The 15,053-nt window shown below is 36.9% G+C and overlaps 1 protein-coding gene across 2 annotated transcripts in view; it reads right to left on the reverse strand.

The window, feature by feature from the left end:
- LOC150098811 (methylated-DNA--protein-cysteine methyltransferase-like) overlaps positions 1-12,795 on the reverse strand; it is a 39,889-nt gene extending 27,094 nt beyond the window's left edge. Inside the window, exon 1 of one of the 2 annotated variants that reach the window (XM_090405580.1) lies at positions 12,614-12,795. Coding sequence is in view for 1 of the 2 variants with exons in the window: in XM_090405579.1 (XP_090261705.1) it covers positions 12,565-12,634 (70 nt within the window). In the remaining variant the exon portion in view is untranslated. Of the gene's footprint in view, positions 1-12,564 lie in introns of both variants that reach the window. The other variant, XM_090405579.1, reaches the window with a different exon arrangement.
- Between the last annotated feature and the right edge of the window lie 2,258 nt (positions 12,796-15,053).

The raw sequence follows: 15,053 nt of genomic DNA on the forward strand, positions 1-15,053 counted from the left end.
TATTCTTGATCAATCTATCTTCAATTTACATTCTCTCTTCAGTGTTATCCCTCCAGTATCAAAGATATTATAAAGAGGCAAATTGGTCTCCTTATTCTTTTTATTATGGACGACTCCAGGGAGTCCTTGGACTCATTGAGGGAGGCCCTAAACATCATGTCCACACAACTATACGACATTCTTACAGTATCTATCATACCTTGCCTTGAACTCACTCACCATTATAGAACCCACAACAGACTCTGGCAGCTTATTCCACTCATTTACCACTCTAAAAGTAAAGAACCCAGCTCTAACACCCCTGCTAACCACACTCTTGCCCAGCTTCCATAGGCGTCCCCTAGTTCTCCCACCACCAGTCCTGATCTCAAAAATATCCTCTGAATTAATCCTATAGAAACCCTTCAGCAATTTGAATGTCTCAATCATATCTCCCCTTTTCTGCCTATCAACTAATTTCTGCAACCCAGAAATCTTCAACCTGTTCTCATATGGTTCATTCCATAGACCTGCTATCATCTTAGTCACTCGCCTCTGGATCCTCTCCACCTCGATTCCCCATCAAGAAGGAACCGAGGTGACCAAATCTGGGCACAGTAGTCGAGATGAGATCTTATCAAGGCTCAGTACAGAGGTACAATAACTTGCTTGTCTCTGCTCGTCAAGGTATTTTTCAACAACCAAGTGAGTTGATGAGCTGATTCAGCTATTTTTGCAATGTGCCCCCTAAACTTCATCTCTCTATCCACCAACACTCCCAAGTCCCTGGCCTCATCAATCTCCTGGAGTACAGTTCCACCAATGTGGTATACTGCTGCTAATCTTTTCACCCCAAAATGCATAACATAACATAATTTATATATAAATGTTTGCTTCATCATCACAATTATCCTCTGAGTTGTATTTTCAGTCTTTGGTATGTGACCCCTGCACTGTAGCTTCTTACACGCTGAACTGATAAACCATTATCATTTGCCCATAGTTCCAGTCATTCTGTAAGTGCTTCTTATCATCAGTAACGTCACTATTTGTCTGATTATATCTGTGCATCATCAGCAAATAATTGAATATCTCGTCAGGTGCTTCCAAATATCATTAATGTGGTCTAAGGACTAAATGACCCCTGATGAACATACAGGTCACCTTAAAATCTGATAGAATTGCATCCCCCTATACCACTTTCTATAAAGTCAATAGTTTATATCTCAATTTTGCATCCTCTTATACAACAGATTTCAAGTGTATCCTTGTCAAATGCCTTAGCAAAGTTCAATAGTATCATATTCATTCTCTTCAATTCAAACTCTGCCATAAGATTATTATAAAATGAGCAAATTATTCAGATATGACCATGTTGTTCCTTGTAAAGTATAGCTTGTTTATTAACCCATTTTTGTATTCAAGTTTTTATCATTTCTAAAATCTCCATCACCATTCCCACTTCATACAGTGGTAGGTGTAGGCCAACATTTTTTGCACCACCAGTGTAGAATGGGATATCATCTGTAGAATCCTTGCTTAGAAAGGATCCTACAGATGATAGGATCCTTTCTAAGCTAGGACTTAAACCACATCAAACACCTAACCAGTTCAGCTGAACATTCCTTTAGCATACATGCTGATATCCTACTTGTCTATATTGCTAAATTTTTGTCCAGGCTATGCAACAACTAAAATGCCTTAGTGCGTGCATATATGTATGTATATATATCTTCCTCTCTTCATCTGGCATAGTAGAAGTGCTCCATGTTGTACACACCAGATCAGTAGATATTAGCAAGTGAATACCTGTTATCTGAACAACTGCATCTGCTTAAGCGTACTATTTACATTCAGCAAAATTATTCTTTAGTAATTTATTACAATGTAAATGTTAAAAAATTAATTATTCATGTTTGAATGAAATACTTTTTCTCCCAAATTCCTTTTGCCTGAGATGAAGGGTGGGGATCTCTGATGTTGCTAAAATTTTAAAAAGGATATGCAGGAAATGAAAGTTTGGGACAACATTTTTCTAAAGTAATGTATATCAAGACAATTTATGGCAAAAGTAATCAAAGCTACAGGTGTAATTCAAAAATTTCTGTACTTTAAACTAAAAAAAAAAAAAAATTTGTCTTATATAGAAAAACTACCTTTATGCAAAATTTCAACTGCTAAGTTCCACAGGAAGTAGTGTAATCACCTTTATGCTTCCCTTATGTTAGACCCAATAACTTGTTAGTCATGACCATATGATTTAGCTTCACAGAAAATCTAATTAATTAGGGGCAGTAATATAAACTATTTTTAAGAGACTGCCCACAAAAGGTTTCGAAACCCATAATATAGGGTGGTCATTTTATTTACAGGAGATAAAAAAATAGTACAAAATTCTGCTTAATAAATCCCAAACCATGTGCTATAAGCACGTGGTTTGGGATTCATTAAACAGCTAGAAGAAACAAATCAATTTTCGTGTTTGTGTAACTTACAGATGTGGTTCAATATCTCCTCCTTGATGTTCTAAGAATTGCATTCTGTGAATGACATTTTCTACAGTGGAATGCAACAGATCTGCATTGATTTGCCTCAGATGCTGAATTATTCTGTCTTTCAAGGTTGCTTAAATCAGGAACATGTCCTTCATAAAACATGTGTTTCAGATTGCTCCCACAACCAAAAGTCACAGGGGTTGAGATCAGGCGAACAAGGTGGCCATGCTGTGGGAAATGCATGACTAATCACTGTTCTGTGAAATATTTTCATAACATTTGCTGTACCAGCAATCCAATGTGGATTGCTGATCCAATGTGGATTGCTGATCCAATGGTGATCCTGCATGAATATAGTAGAGTCAAGGCATCTTCTCTGCTGCAGTTGCAGAAAAACAAAATTGTACAGCATCTCCGTAGCGCAATTGGAAGAACGACGGTACATTGCGCCCTTCGATTGGAATAGGCCTAAGTTCGATTCTCGTCGCGACGGGAGGAATCTTTATCTGGTCGATTTCAATCGAAGGTGAGTTAGCCGATCTCATACGGAGGTAGCAGGGTTTTTTCTCCCGGAAACTCGGGTTTTTCACCCCGCATACATACAAATCGGCCCTTCAGAACACACGCAATTTACAGACAAAAATTACTAGTTGTGGTGGTGTTGGAGGTGGCGGTAGATGGCGTTGATTCGTAGTAGAGGTTAGGTGTAGAGACAGTTGTAGGTGTCCTCCCGCGATGAGTCTTCGGACTCCTTGGAGGTATCAGGAATAATAATAATAATAATAATCTCTCAATACCTAACAGCAGAGACAGTACAAGTCACTGGTCTTGTCTGGCGAAGTTCTTCGAAAAGTATGGGCCAATAAATAAACAATGCAGTGAAACCACACCATAACTTTCAGTGAGTGTAAAGGGCTCTAATGGAACACATGAGGGTTATTTGCAGCCCAAATGTTGTAACTGTATGAGTTAACACTACCATTTAGATAAAAATGTGTCTCATCACTCCACAAGATCTTCCACGGCTATGCATCATCCACCTCTAAGTGAGCTAAGAACGGCAAGGCAAACTGGAGTCAAATTTCCACATCACCATGAAGCAAAGCTTGAGCATGGGAGATCTTGTAGGGAGAAAACCTCTGCATTTAATGCAGGATTTTCCACGTTGAATATGGTATGACCAGTTGCCTTCATATTGTCTGAGCACTGCTGGACCCTTGTGTGTGTTATTCATTGTGTTCCATGACAGCAGTTGCAACTTCGTCGACTTGTTGAGGAATAATCCATTTGTGCCCTCATCTTGGTCTCACTGCTAAAGATCTGCTATTTTCAAATCATAAAATTATTTTTCTAAGATTTCTTATTGTCATTGGACTTTTTCTCCTATCCTTCAAACAGCAGAATCCTCAAAGCACGGCATTAGCATTACCACATTGTTGATAGTAAAGCTTGACTAGCAACACACATTCCAGTAAGGTGAGATTCATAGCACTTTGGTCTTATCAAAATGAAGTAAATATATTTCAGTCTTACTTATATCCACCAACTCATCAGTAGAAACAGTGAGATTATGCAAATATCACGTGATTCTAGTGCCAACTATCCATTGATGGCAGAATTTTGTACTTTTTTTCTTTTTTTTTTTTTTCTGTAAATCAAAATCCCACGTTCTAGAGTGTACTTACACCAAGCTGGGTTGAATTTCGTCCAATACATTTTTGCTACAGGGCTCTGAACATCTCTTTAGTTATAGCCACCCTGTATATTAGCACTGTGGATGGATGAAGAATTTTTTTTTATATTATTTTTTTTAATTATATTTTTACATTCTAAAAACCCTGCTCCACAGAACAAACATGGAATATGAAGCCACTTCAGGCCTCCAAATAAGTGGAGAGAGATCTTACATCAAATGATGAAATTCATCACCAACCTAAGTAGAAAATAATTTTCACAGAATAGATGAATCTGCTTAGTCTGATGAGTCTGTGGTGGCCAGCAGATGGCATTGGTGTACATGATGGTTGTTGCGGTTCACTGTAGTTGGTGGATTGAGTTGTGGAGACAGTTGTAGAGCGGGTGCCCTCCCTCGAATCGTTGAACTTGAAGGTGTCATGTAATAAAGTGTCAGCTGCATATGTTAACTTCAGAAGCAATATAAACATAATGAGTGTCACACAGTAGGGGCATGCATTCTGTATACTGCTTTATACAGGAGCATACATGCTGTATACTTTACAGCTTTAAAACTGATCATTCTCTCTCTCACATACACACACACACAAAATTTGTAGAGATAAAAATTGATAAAATATGAGCAGTCAAATAAAGCTCGTACTGGGAGCTTGATGTATAGTGTTTCAAAAGTATCCTTATTATCTGAAGAGAGAACTAGTTATATCTGTTCCCCATCTGGTGGATACCCTAACCAGATGGGGAACAGATTTTAACAAAAAAAAAATTAGTTCATAAAATGACCAATACAGGAAATATGGCACTGTGAGCAAGAAAAGATAGCGAGGGAGTTGTAAGGTGGTATAAACATGGGAGTAAGACTAACTCTACAGTCATTCAACTTGCATGATAGGTCTCACTTTGTCTGAATGTGCCTTGTTGGTTGTGAAGTGTTTCTACAGGAATAAGGAAAATGCCAGCAGCACTTCATGAGTACAGAAACCTAAAGACTTTGTAAAAGGCCCAATGAAAGCAAATGCAGTGTGATGTATGGTTCATCAATTTGAAGAAACAAGCAGTTCACACTCCAACTGGGGAGAGGAAGTCAACCTGAAATTCTGCAAATGACTGAAGATGTTGCAACTGCAATTACTGAGCAGTCAAATGAGAACATAGGTTCATGCAGTGCACATGCAATTTGCAATACACAATACTATGGAGAACTTTGCATAAAGAGTGGCAATGCAACCCATATAAATTCAACCACAGCAAAGAGTTGCAAACAGAAGATGTCAGCATGGGAGAAACATTTGTATTGGCATTCATGGAGGTGAATGAGGCTTGGTTCTGGAACATCCTATGGAGTGATGAAGCACATTTTAATTACTATTATTATTATTACGTGACACCTCCAGGGAGTCCAAGGACTCATCGTGAGGGCACACTACTCTACTTCGCTAACTACATCTCATACTCTACACTACTACTTAATTCTCCAACTATGACACTACTACTATCAATGGCATCTATTGCCCATCATCACCACCAACAATAGTATTTTTTGTCTGTAAATTGCGTGTGTTTTGAAGACTGATTTGTCTGTACGCGGGATGAAAAACCCGAGATTCTGGGAGAAAAACCCTGCTACCACCGTATGATCGGCTAACTCACCTTCAACTGAAAAAGCCCATATAAGGATTCCCCTTAATGTTTGTGGAATAGTAAACACTAAAAACTATGGCTTTAGAGTGCAACATTTGAGTATAATTGGTAAAGATGCCATTGGGATCAGAAGATTTTTTTTTTTTTTTTTTTTTACTGTCCAGGCTATTTAGTATTCTTTTTACCAAAAAACACAGAAAGCATATGGTGCTCGGTTGCTGGCATGGAAAGAGGCTAAATGCTATAACAGTGGTATTGTAGTAAATGTTAGTTAAATCTTATGCTATTGTAATATTAGATTCACACTGGAGTAAAGATAATCCCCATGCATTTCAACAAGTTCCCTTACATTTGTTAAAGGTCACTGTATGGACAGGATTTATTGCCAAGTTTGTAATTGGGCTGATTTTCTTTAAAGAAATCCACTGAACCCGATCTGTGACCTGCAGTCATGACTGCACATTATCGGGACACGCTGATCAGTTTCATCATCCTGCAACTGCAGCAAAGAGTGCTCGAACACAACAGTGTTGATACAAGATTGAGTACCGCTCTACAAAGGACATGAAGTTCAACAATTATTGTAGCAACATTTTGCACAGAATATACTTATTTTCTATGAAATGGCTACAGCATTCACCAAGCCTTAACCCTGTGACTTTTGGCTTTGAGGCTACCTCAAAAGTATGGTGTATCAGGACAAGGTTCTTCAACTTGCAGATTTGAAAGACAAAATCGCACATCATGTGGTAAACCTTTTGAAAGATCAACTGTGTTCCGGTGTAGACAATGCTATATGGCAGTATCAGTTATTGGTCCTGACAGGCCAACAAACTAAATGTTACCTTCACTGATCATCCAGATCTCCTTCACAGCTCCTTATAGCTTGGTTGTGAGGTGATTACCTGGGTGGTTGCCAGCAGTGTGAGGGTCTCTGTGAGAAAAAGGACATATGTGGAACTACGGGGGGGGGGGTGATTATGAAGAGCTCAAGAGACAGCTTGCAGGTGTAGCATGGAATGAGGAGTTAGCTGGAAAAAACCAATTCCATGAGGTCTACAAAGACCAAGCAAGGAGGGTGACTTGGTTAGTGAGGGTAGCTAAAGAGGTATGAACAGCAGTTGGCTAATGAAGCCAAAAAGAATCCTAAGGAGTTCTTTCGATATGTAGCCAGCAAAAGAAAGAATAATTATGGAAGGATGACATTGATTGGAGAAAATGGTATAAAGACAGCTGATGCAGAATGTGTGGTGGAGATACTTAATGAGCAGTTCATAAAGATCTTTCAATCTTGTGAATGTGACTTCATGGAGGAATCGAGAGCAGTTGATGATGGGGAGGAGAGACTGACTGTAGGTGAGCAAGAGGTATATGGGGAGTTAAGTAAACTAGATGTTAATAAGGCTGTGGGACTTGATAATATATCACTGCATATTCTGAAAGAATATGCAGTGATATATTATCAAGTCAGGGAGTTGACATCTGCCAGGGAGTTGACATCTGCCTTGACATATTTTTTTAATATGTCTTGCACTCGGTCAAGTTCCTAAGGAGTGGAAGGAGGGCAAGATTGTGCCACTTAATAAAGGAGGTGATCGAACTCAAGCATCAAACTATAGGTCTATCTGTGTGTCATGTATTGTTGTTGGATCCTACTTCTTCTTCATCTATACTTTGGATCCAACATAATTACTATTATGATGTTCTTAACTAATTGATAAGTTGATTTCTAATTCAAATATAAAGAAAATTTATATTTAAAGACTGCGCCACTTTATATCTGAATTAGTTCAAGAATTGAAGATAAACCAACTCTCAACTACCCTTCCTTTATATGTTGTTATTATATATACTGGCCGAGAATATTTATCTTACTTAATTTACTCGCTTTGGTTCGAATATTTTATGAATGGTGCAGTAAAAGAGATTCAGGCAAAACACAAAACATTTAATTTAGAATCACAATTTACACTTAAATTCAAATCACTAATTAAGATATCACAAATATTTTAACTCCTCAGATAAATTCAATCATTCAACTCATACAATGGTAAATCTGTTATCTCTATAATACAGTCTTCTCACAGTTCCTTAAGTTCCAAATATAACAAAAATTGCAGTAATACCGCTTCACAAACAAACACTTTTAAATTTATACTTTAGCTAACTTCCGCAATAGTTACTGTTAGTATAAGGAAATTCTAGGATGAAACTCGCACACTTCTCTGCAAAGGAATATTAATGGTTGGAATAATCTTACCGATAATCTTCTTTCTTCATAAACTTACACACAAACATTTTTTTATAACTGTAAACACTTTGAGCAGTATGGGGCACTCATTAAATAAATTCTTCTAAGCAATAACTGAATTAATCATCGGTCACAATACACATAAATAAATGTTGTTGCATAAAGTACTACTGATCACTCATGAAATAAGGCAACACACAATAACTCTTAACTTGAGGATATGCATAGTTGTCCATTCCTCCTGCATTCAAATAATTCTTTAGGCACTATAATTCTAAACACAGCTAACAGTAAACTTCAACTTTACAGCCTCTACTACTCTAGTAACTCTGTGCTTTATTTCAAGATTCTGTGTGTCCTTGACAGGTCGGCCCTGAAATTAAATCTCAACTCAAGTATTGCTAGTCTATTTAGTAGTCACTCAGCTGTCTTCCGTAGCTATAATTGTTATTTTACAACTTATTAGCTAACTGCCTCTCGACTAGTAGACTTTATTTAGCTGCTTGAGTGACTTGCCGACTCGCTATTATCGCACTGTGATTCCCGAATGCCAATCCTTTCCTTTCTCTCTCTCTCTTAATTAATCTAATCTCTTTTTCAAATTTCGGCGTTCTTCCTTTTTTATATCCATTCTTCCCGTGATCTAAAACTCTTTTCAGTAAACCTTCTCTTCACGTGGTGTTCCAACTCGCACTCGCATACTTACATGCGTCTCCATGACAACAAAACAAAACATAATAAAATTGAGCTATTACATAACGTTAAATTTCTACAAATAGGAATAAATAAAGAATATTTACATTTCAATTAATGCGCAGTTAAATTATGAAATATAAATTCTATATTAACATAGAAATAAGCTAAATAGCTTGATAATATTTTAACACAGAGTTTTTCTACTATTAATACATATATTCTTGATTAAATAATTAAATATTAGATAAAATTAAAGGTAGTTATATGAATATTAAATTATAAACAAGTGATTTACATTAAACAATATTTACAAATGTAGCCTTTGCCATGGTGGATTATGTTGGATTCTGAGGAGAGTATTAATAATTTAAATTTCTCTTTATTCAGAATCCAACATTGTGGTTAAGTTGTTGGAGAAGCTTGTGAGAACTAGAATCCAGAGTTGGGTTGATAACAATGGTATTATCTTTGATGGACAGCATTTGCTAAAAGGAGGTCATGTTTTAGTAATCTACTTACTTATTACAATAAAGTGACTACTTCCTTGGACAGAGGAAAAGGATACACAGTAATATACTTGGATTTCGCAAAGGATTTTGATAGAGTACCTAATGATAGGTTGACAGTCCAACTAGAGCAGATGGGGTTGGATATTAGATTGATGCAATGGATTGGAGACTGGCTATCTGATAGGTATCAAAAAGTTGTGTATGGGGGAGCGATATCCAGGAAAAGAAAAGTCACTAGTGGAGTGCCTCAGGGGTTTGTTTTAGGTCCATTACTATTTAACTTGTATATTAATGATATAGGTGAAGATTTGGATGGAGATATTCAGTTGTTTGCAGATGATGCAAAGTTGGGACGAACCATGAAGTGTAGTGAAGATGTTGTGGCCTTAACAGGAAGACTTGAATAGATTGAGTGATTGGGCACGGAAATGGGGATGCGAGTTCAATGTTACAAAATGTAAGGTTTTAAAATTTGAAAAATAAAGATGGGATGCAGAATTTATGCCTGGTGAGAATATATTGTTGGAGGTAGAGGAAATAAGAGATCTGGAGGTGATAGTGGATAAGGATCCAAAATGGGACACATCGCTAAAATTGTGAAGACAACACAAAGGCTTCTGGGAATGATGCGGAGGACACTGACGTGTAGAAGTAGGGAGATTCTTGTTTCCATTGTATAAGACTTTGATTAGGCCACACATGAACTATTGTGCCCAGTTTTGGTTTTCAGAAGGATGAAGAGATGTTGGAAAGGGTCCAAAGGAGACCGACTAAGATAGTTTCTGACCTCTGGAATGTGGAAAGATTGAGAAGATGTAATTTGCAGAGTCTGGTGGACAGGAGGAAGAGGGGAGATATGATAGAAATCTACAAGTTGGTAAGGGGTTGTTATAGGATCAATGCTGGAGAAGTTTTACAGAGAATAGTGGGAGATCAAAGGAGAACCAGAGGCAGGTTTTTTTTCGTGCAGAGTTATGAATGATTGGAATGCCTTGCCTGAGAATGTGGTGTCTGCAAAGAGTTTGAATGTGTTTAAAACATGGTATGATGAGCTGTGTGTGTGAGATAAAAAGGACCTCCCAGATGAGTCTTCGACTCCATGAGGTCTTGGGGTGGTAATAATAATAATATAGCAATGTTTTCCACTCTATACGATGTTTTTTGTATCACATTATTTTATGAAATGAGCAAAATAAACATCAATTCACATGTCTGGTTCACATTAATTTTCTTCTGCTTATGGTGGCATATTTCCCCTGTTGGTCATTTTTGAACTAATTTTTTTTCATTGTCAACATCTCTTCCCCATGATCTGGTAATGGCACTCAACAAATTTGAGTGTATTTGGTCTACTGGTTCTCTCTATAGATTGCTCTGAATAAGGGTACTTTTAATTTGAAATGCACCTGTACAACTGATGAGCTGCCCTGACAAGTTCTCTATGACAAAGGTGACAAAAAACTCCCATTAAATAAAAAAAAAATCAACTGACACCTTTTTATTCCCATATAAGAAGTAAGCGAGGCCTGTTTTTAGCCCTATCTATCTAATTATCTACCTATCTCCCATTAAATAAAATTTATAATTTTATTATAAATTTAAAAAAAATTATAAAATTATTTATAATAAAAATATCCCCCGTATTTTGAATTTTTCAAGCCTGTTGGGCAATGCTTGCATGTAAGAAGTTGTACAAGCTTGACTTCATTTGTAAACCTAATTTTCCTTATGCTCTTTCTCAAATTTACTTATTTGAAGGCTCTTACTATATATATATACATACATATGAGAAATTATCTGATCTAATTCCAATAAAATAAGTGCAGAGTAAGTAGACACCTTTACATTTATCAGTGTGGGTAATGAAACATGGTCAGTGGCCTGTGGAATGCTCCCTATGAGAGACTGAAGGTTTGGAGGTTGCAAAAGTTTGTTACATGAAAAAGAGGGGATATGGTAGAAACAGTTAAGTTAAAGAGTTTTATAGGATTGATACACTGAAATATTTCAGCATTTGGCTAGTGGGGGGGGGGGGGGGTCAAAACAGTTGGGAATCCCTGGAAGATGAGCTTACTCATCTTCCAGGCGAGTAAAATGGTGAGTAAGGGTGCAAGGACTAGTTTTTTTTGTTTGGAAAGTGGTGAGTGAATGAAATAGGTTGCCAGAATCAGTTGTGTTTTGTCAGTTAATTGGTTCAAGGAGAGGTACAATAGATATTGTGTGTCTCCCATGATGAATCTTCAAACTCCATGGAGGTGCCTGTATAATACTTATAATAACAAAACGTTTGTATCACGGGGCCAGCCGATTGGTAGCGCCTCTGCTACTAATGGCTTGCAAAAAGTTAAGCAAGTTTGGGCATGGTTAGTAGTTGAAAGGGAAATAATCGTTCGATGCTGTTGGCACACTCTCCCTCGATGAGTCTTTGGACTCCCTAGAGGTGTCACATAAAAATAATAATAAAATAATAATACTACGAGGTGCTAGCATGTATGGAGGAGAGTATTTTTATTTCCCTTTACAAATCAGGCAAACTGAGCAGAGAACACATACAATTAACAGAAAAGTGGTAGACCGTGTTGAAGGATCCAATAGGGGAGACTGAGTTGTGTTTAATAGTAGTATAGCCACCCTCCCACAATGAGTCCTTGGAGGTATCACATAATAACATTACAGTAATTGATAGTGTAGGCAGGGGATTGTGCACTGCTAGTTAATAGTGATGAATTTTGATAACACAACGAAGTCTCATGTAATAATAATTTATTATGGGAGCATTATTAAACATCTGACTTTTTTTTTTTCATATTATACACAATTTGGTCTCCTCTTCCTATTACAAATCTTCACATTTTGTGTCGTCATAAAAAAAAAAAAAAAATTGGAATAACATAATTTCAAATATATTCACTCTATAGAATCCCCTCCACTTCCTTTTAACCACCATCATTTAACGATGGTCCCTACTCAAGAATAAATCTGATAACAATCAATTACAAACTAAAAAATAGCATGCAAAAATTATTTAATAAAATCAGTCCAGTTAGGATATGATAATTATTTCAAGCGTTAGCATTGTAAACAGCTTTTAGAACTAGGGCAAAGTTCTTTAAAACGAACAAAACATAAGAGGTGGGGGTGAGGTGAAGGTTCAAAATAAAAGTGGTCGATAAGAATAAAACATAAGAGATCGCAGATAATTAAACTAATAATTTGTTTCCATCCAAATTAACTCACTTAATATGATAACATACGTATTTAATCTAAGCAATGACAATAAATATAACATTTCACACACCTAGAACATGCCCCGACATGAAATACGAAAACACACTTATTTCACAAACCTGGTCAAATCCACCAAACATAAATGATTAAACGATTACAAAATACAGTATCACATTTTCGCGCACAACTGAGAAGCGACACCTGAGTAGTTAGATAAAATATGAATATTTTTCCAAATATACAGGTGATGGAAGAATATGAACATTATTATTCTTATTACATCAACTCTCCTAGAGTCAAAGACTCATCGGGAAGCGGGGGGGGGAACACAAAATGACGAACTACACATACATACGAGATCATAAAAAGTATATGCACATCTTGGCGACCAAATATTGTTATTTTTTAAAAAATGTATATACATTAAAAATCATCGAACATTTTCCATTACTCAAAAGGAGTAGATGGTACTCTTTTAGCCACCGCATTCTTGTGGTGTGAGAGCCTTCGTTAATCTTACAGTATTGTAACGCTCCATACTGTAATTTTCTCTTATTAATGTTTGGGGAATTTTTTAAAATAAATTTTAAATAAGTTGTCCTGTGAAAATGGTGTTTCCATTTTGAAGTAAGGAGAAGATTCTAGAGCTGTTGCATAAATTGATTAAGAATTCAGAATTATGGTCTGATAGGATGTCAATATAGATGCTGAAATAATGTTAAGTTGAATTGGCTGTGCCTTTGACCTGATTGTATGATTTAGTCTCGGGCACAGGGAAGATTTCACTGGAGTGAAAAGACTGAATGATAATTTTTATTGTATAAGGGTTGAAGAAAAGACTGATGCATAAATATCGACCAATAAGCTTATCTAGGGTAGCGGTGGTGGTGAACATTTTGGCAAAGTTAATAAAAGCTCTTGCATATTATACACAAATGGGTAGACAGAGAATCTATACTTTGCAATGAATAGAATAAGTTTAATAAGAAAAAGGCATAGTTAAGTAACTTATATTTTATAATAATATTATGTCTGAGTTTAGACAGGAAGAATAAATGCACCATGATACTTTTGGATTTTGCTATGCCCTTTGACAAGATACAGTATGGAAGGCTGTTGCATAAGTTGCAGGATATGCGATTGCAGGGGCGAATGCTGGTCTTGAAATTCACGCTTGTTTTTGTTATCATTCAAGGAGTGAGAGGTGTGATTGAAGTCTGATTAGCGGAATAATGAATTACTGACCATTTAAAACTATATATTTAGAAATGTATGTACATTTAATCATACAAATACAACATTTATTTTACAAACGATGTTCTATCTTTTTCAATTTAGCTACTTGAATACAAATTCTACCCTACGGTTCTTCTTTATGAACTGATCAATAACATCGTCATAAAAAATTGGTTGTAACTTAATTTTTCCAAGCAACATGCACACTTGTAAAGGCTGGTTGAAGCTCACTGGCTAGAGCTACTTTGACTACGTGTGGCCTGTGTTTAAGACGACGTGAAGGGAGCGGAAATGGGTATGTGCGCACACGAAATCACAGTGCTGCAGCGAGGATCTGGAAGCTCCTACAACCGAGCAAGCCAAGGTAGCTTTGATTAGACGAGCAAGCATCGGTCTTCAATGCACAACGCAAAGCTCAATTATTGCCACGCAGGCTTAAGACGTTTTCTGTCTACAAAATAAAAGCCTAAATGGAATGCTTATAAATGCATGCATTTATTAACAAATAAACATTGCTTCTTTCTCAATTAATGAGCTTGTGCAGCAAGCATAGCAAGAATGGAGAATTCGCTCCTGTGGGATTGTATATAAACTATTGTCCGTGCAGTTAGCCTATTGGCTGTGTGCTTCACAACCATATGTCTGGGGGAAGAAGTGTCCTAGGTTCGATTCCCGTCAGAGACGTGAGGAGCTCAAAAAATCTTCCTCAGCCATAGCCAAGTTAGGCAGTAGGGTCCCCCCTGGGGTGTTTTCATCCCACAGGCAGGCAAACTGACCCCGTGAACACACGGATTACAGTCATGAATACCTCCAATAAGGATACAGCAGAAGAGTGGAGTGCAGGCTGTTATTTCGATGTGACTCCTCATTAGGAGGAGACTCAACCGATCTGAAGCAGATGGAAGGGAGAGATAGAGAGATATAAACTATCAGCTTGGATAAGACGATGGCTGACTGACAGATCTCAAGAAATGGTGTATGGGGAGCATGAGTGTGCAAGATTTAAGGTGACCAGTGATATATCCCATGGCTCAGTCCTCGGCCCATTGTCATTACATTAACGTTATAGTATTAAAGACATTACGGTATATTAGAGTAATTAGGAATGTGACTAGCAAGCAGCATTTTCAGGATAATTTGAATTATGGGAATAGAAAATAACTATCAGCGAAATGTTGGCAAATGTAAAGTTATGCACTTAGATGAAAGGAGGTATCCATTGATATATTATGTTGTGATATTATGCTAGAAGAAACTGCTCAAGATCTTGGAATTTTAGTAGATGGGGAAGTGAAGTTTGTGAACCATATAGGAAAGACTGCA

Source organism: Typopeltis vanoorti, chromosome 15 (genome assembly GCF_054136105.1).
Source record: "Typopeltis vanoorti isolate ZY-2024b chromosome 15, IOZ_Tvanoo_1.0, whole genome shotgun sequence".
Lineage (NCBI taxonomy): Eukaryota > Metazoa > Arthropoda > Arachnida > Uropygi > Thelyphonidae > Typopeltis > Typopeltis vanoorti.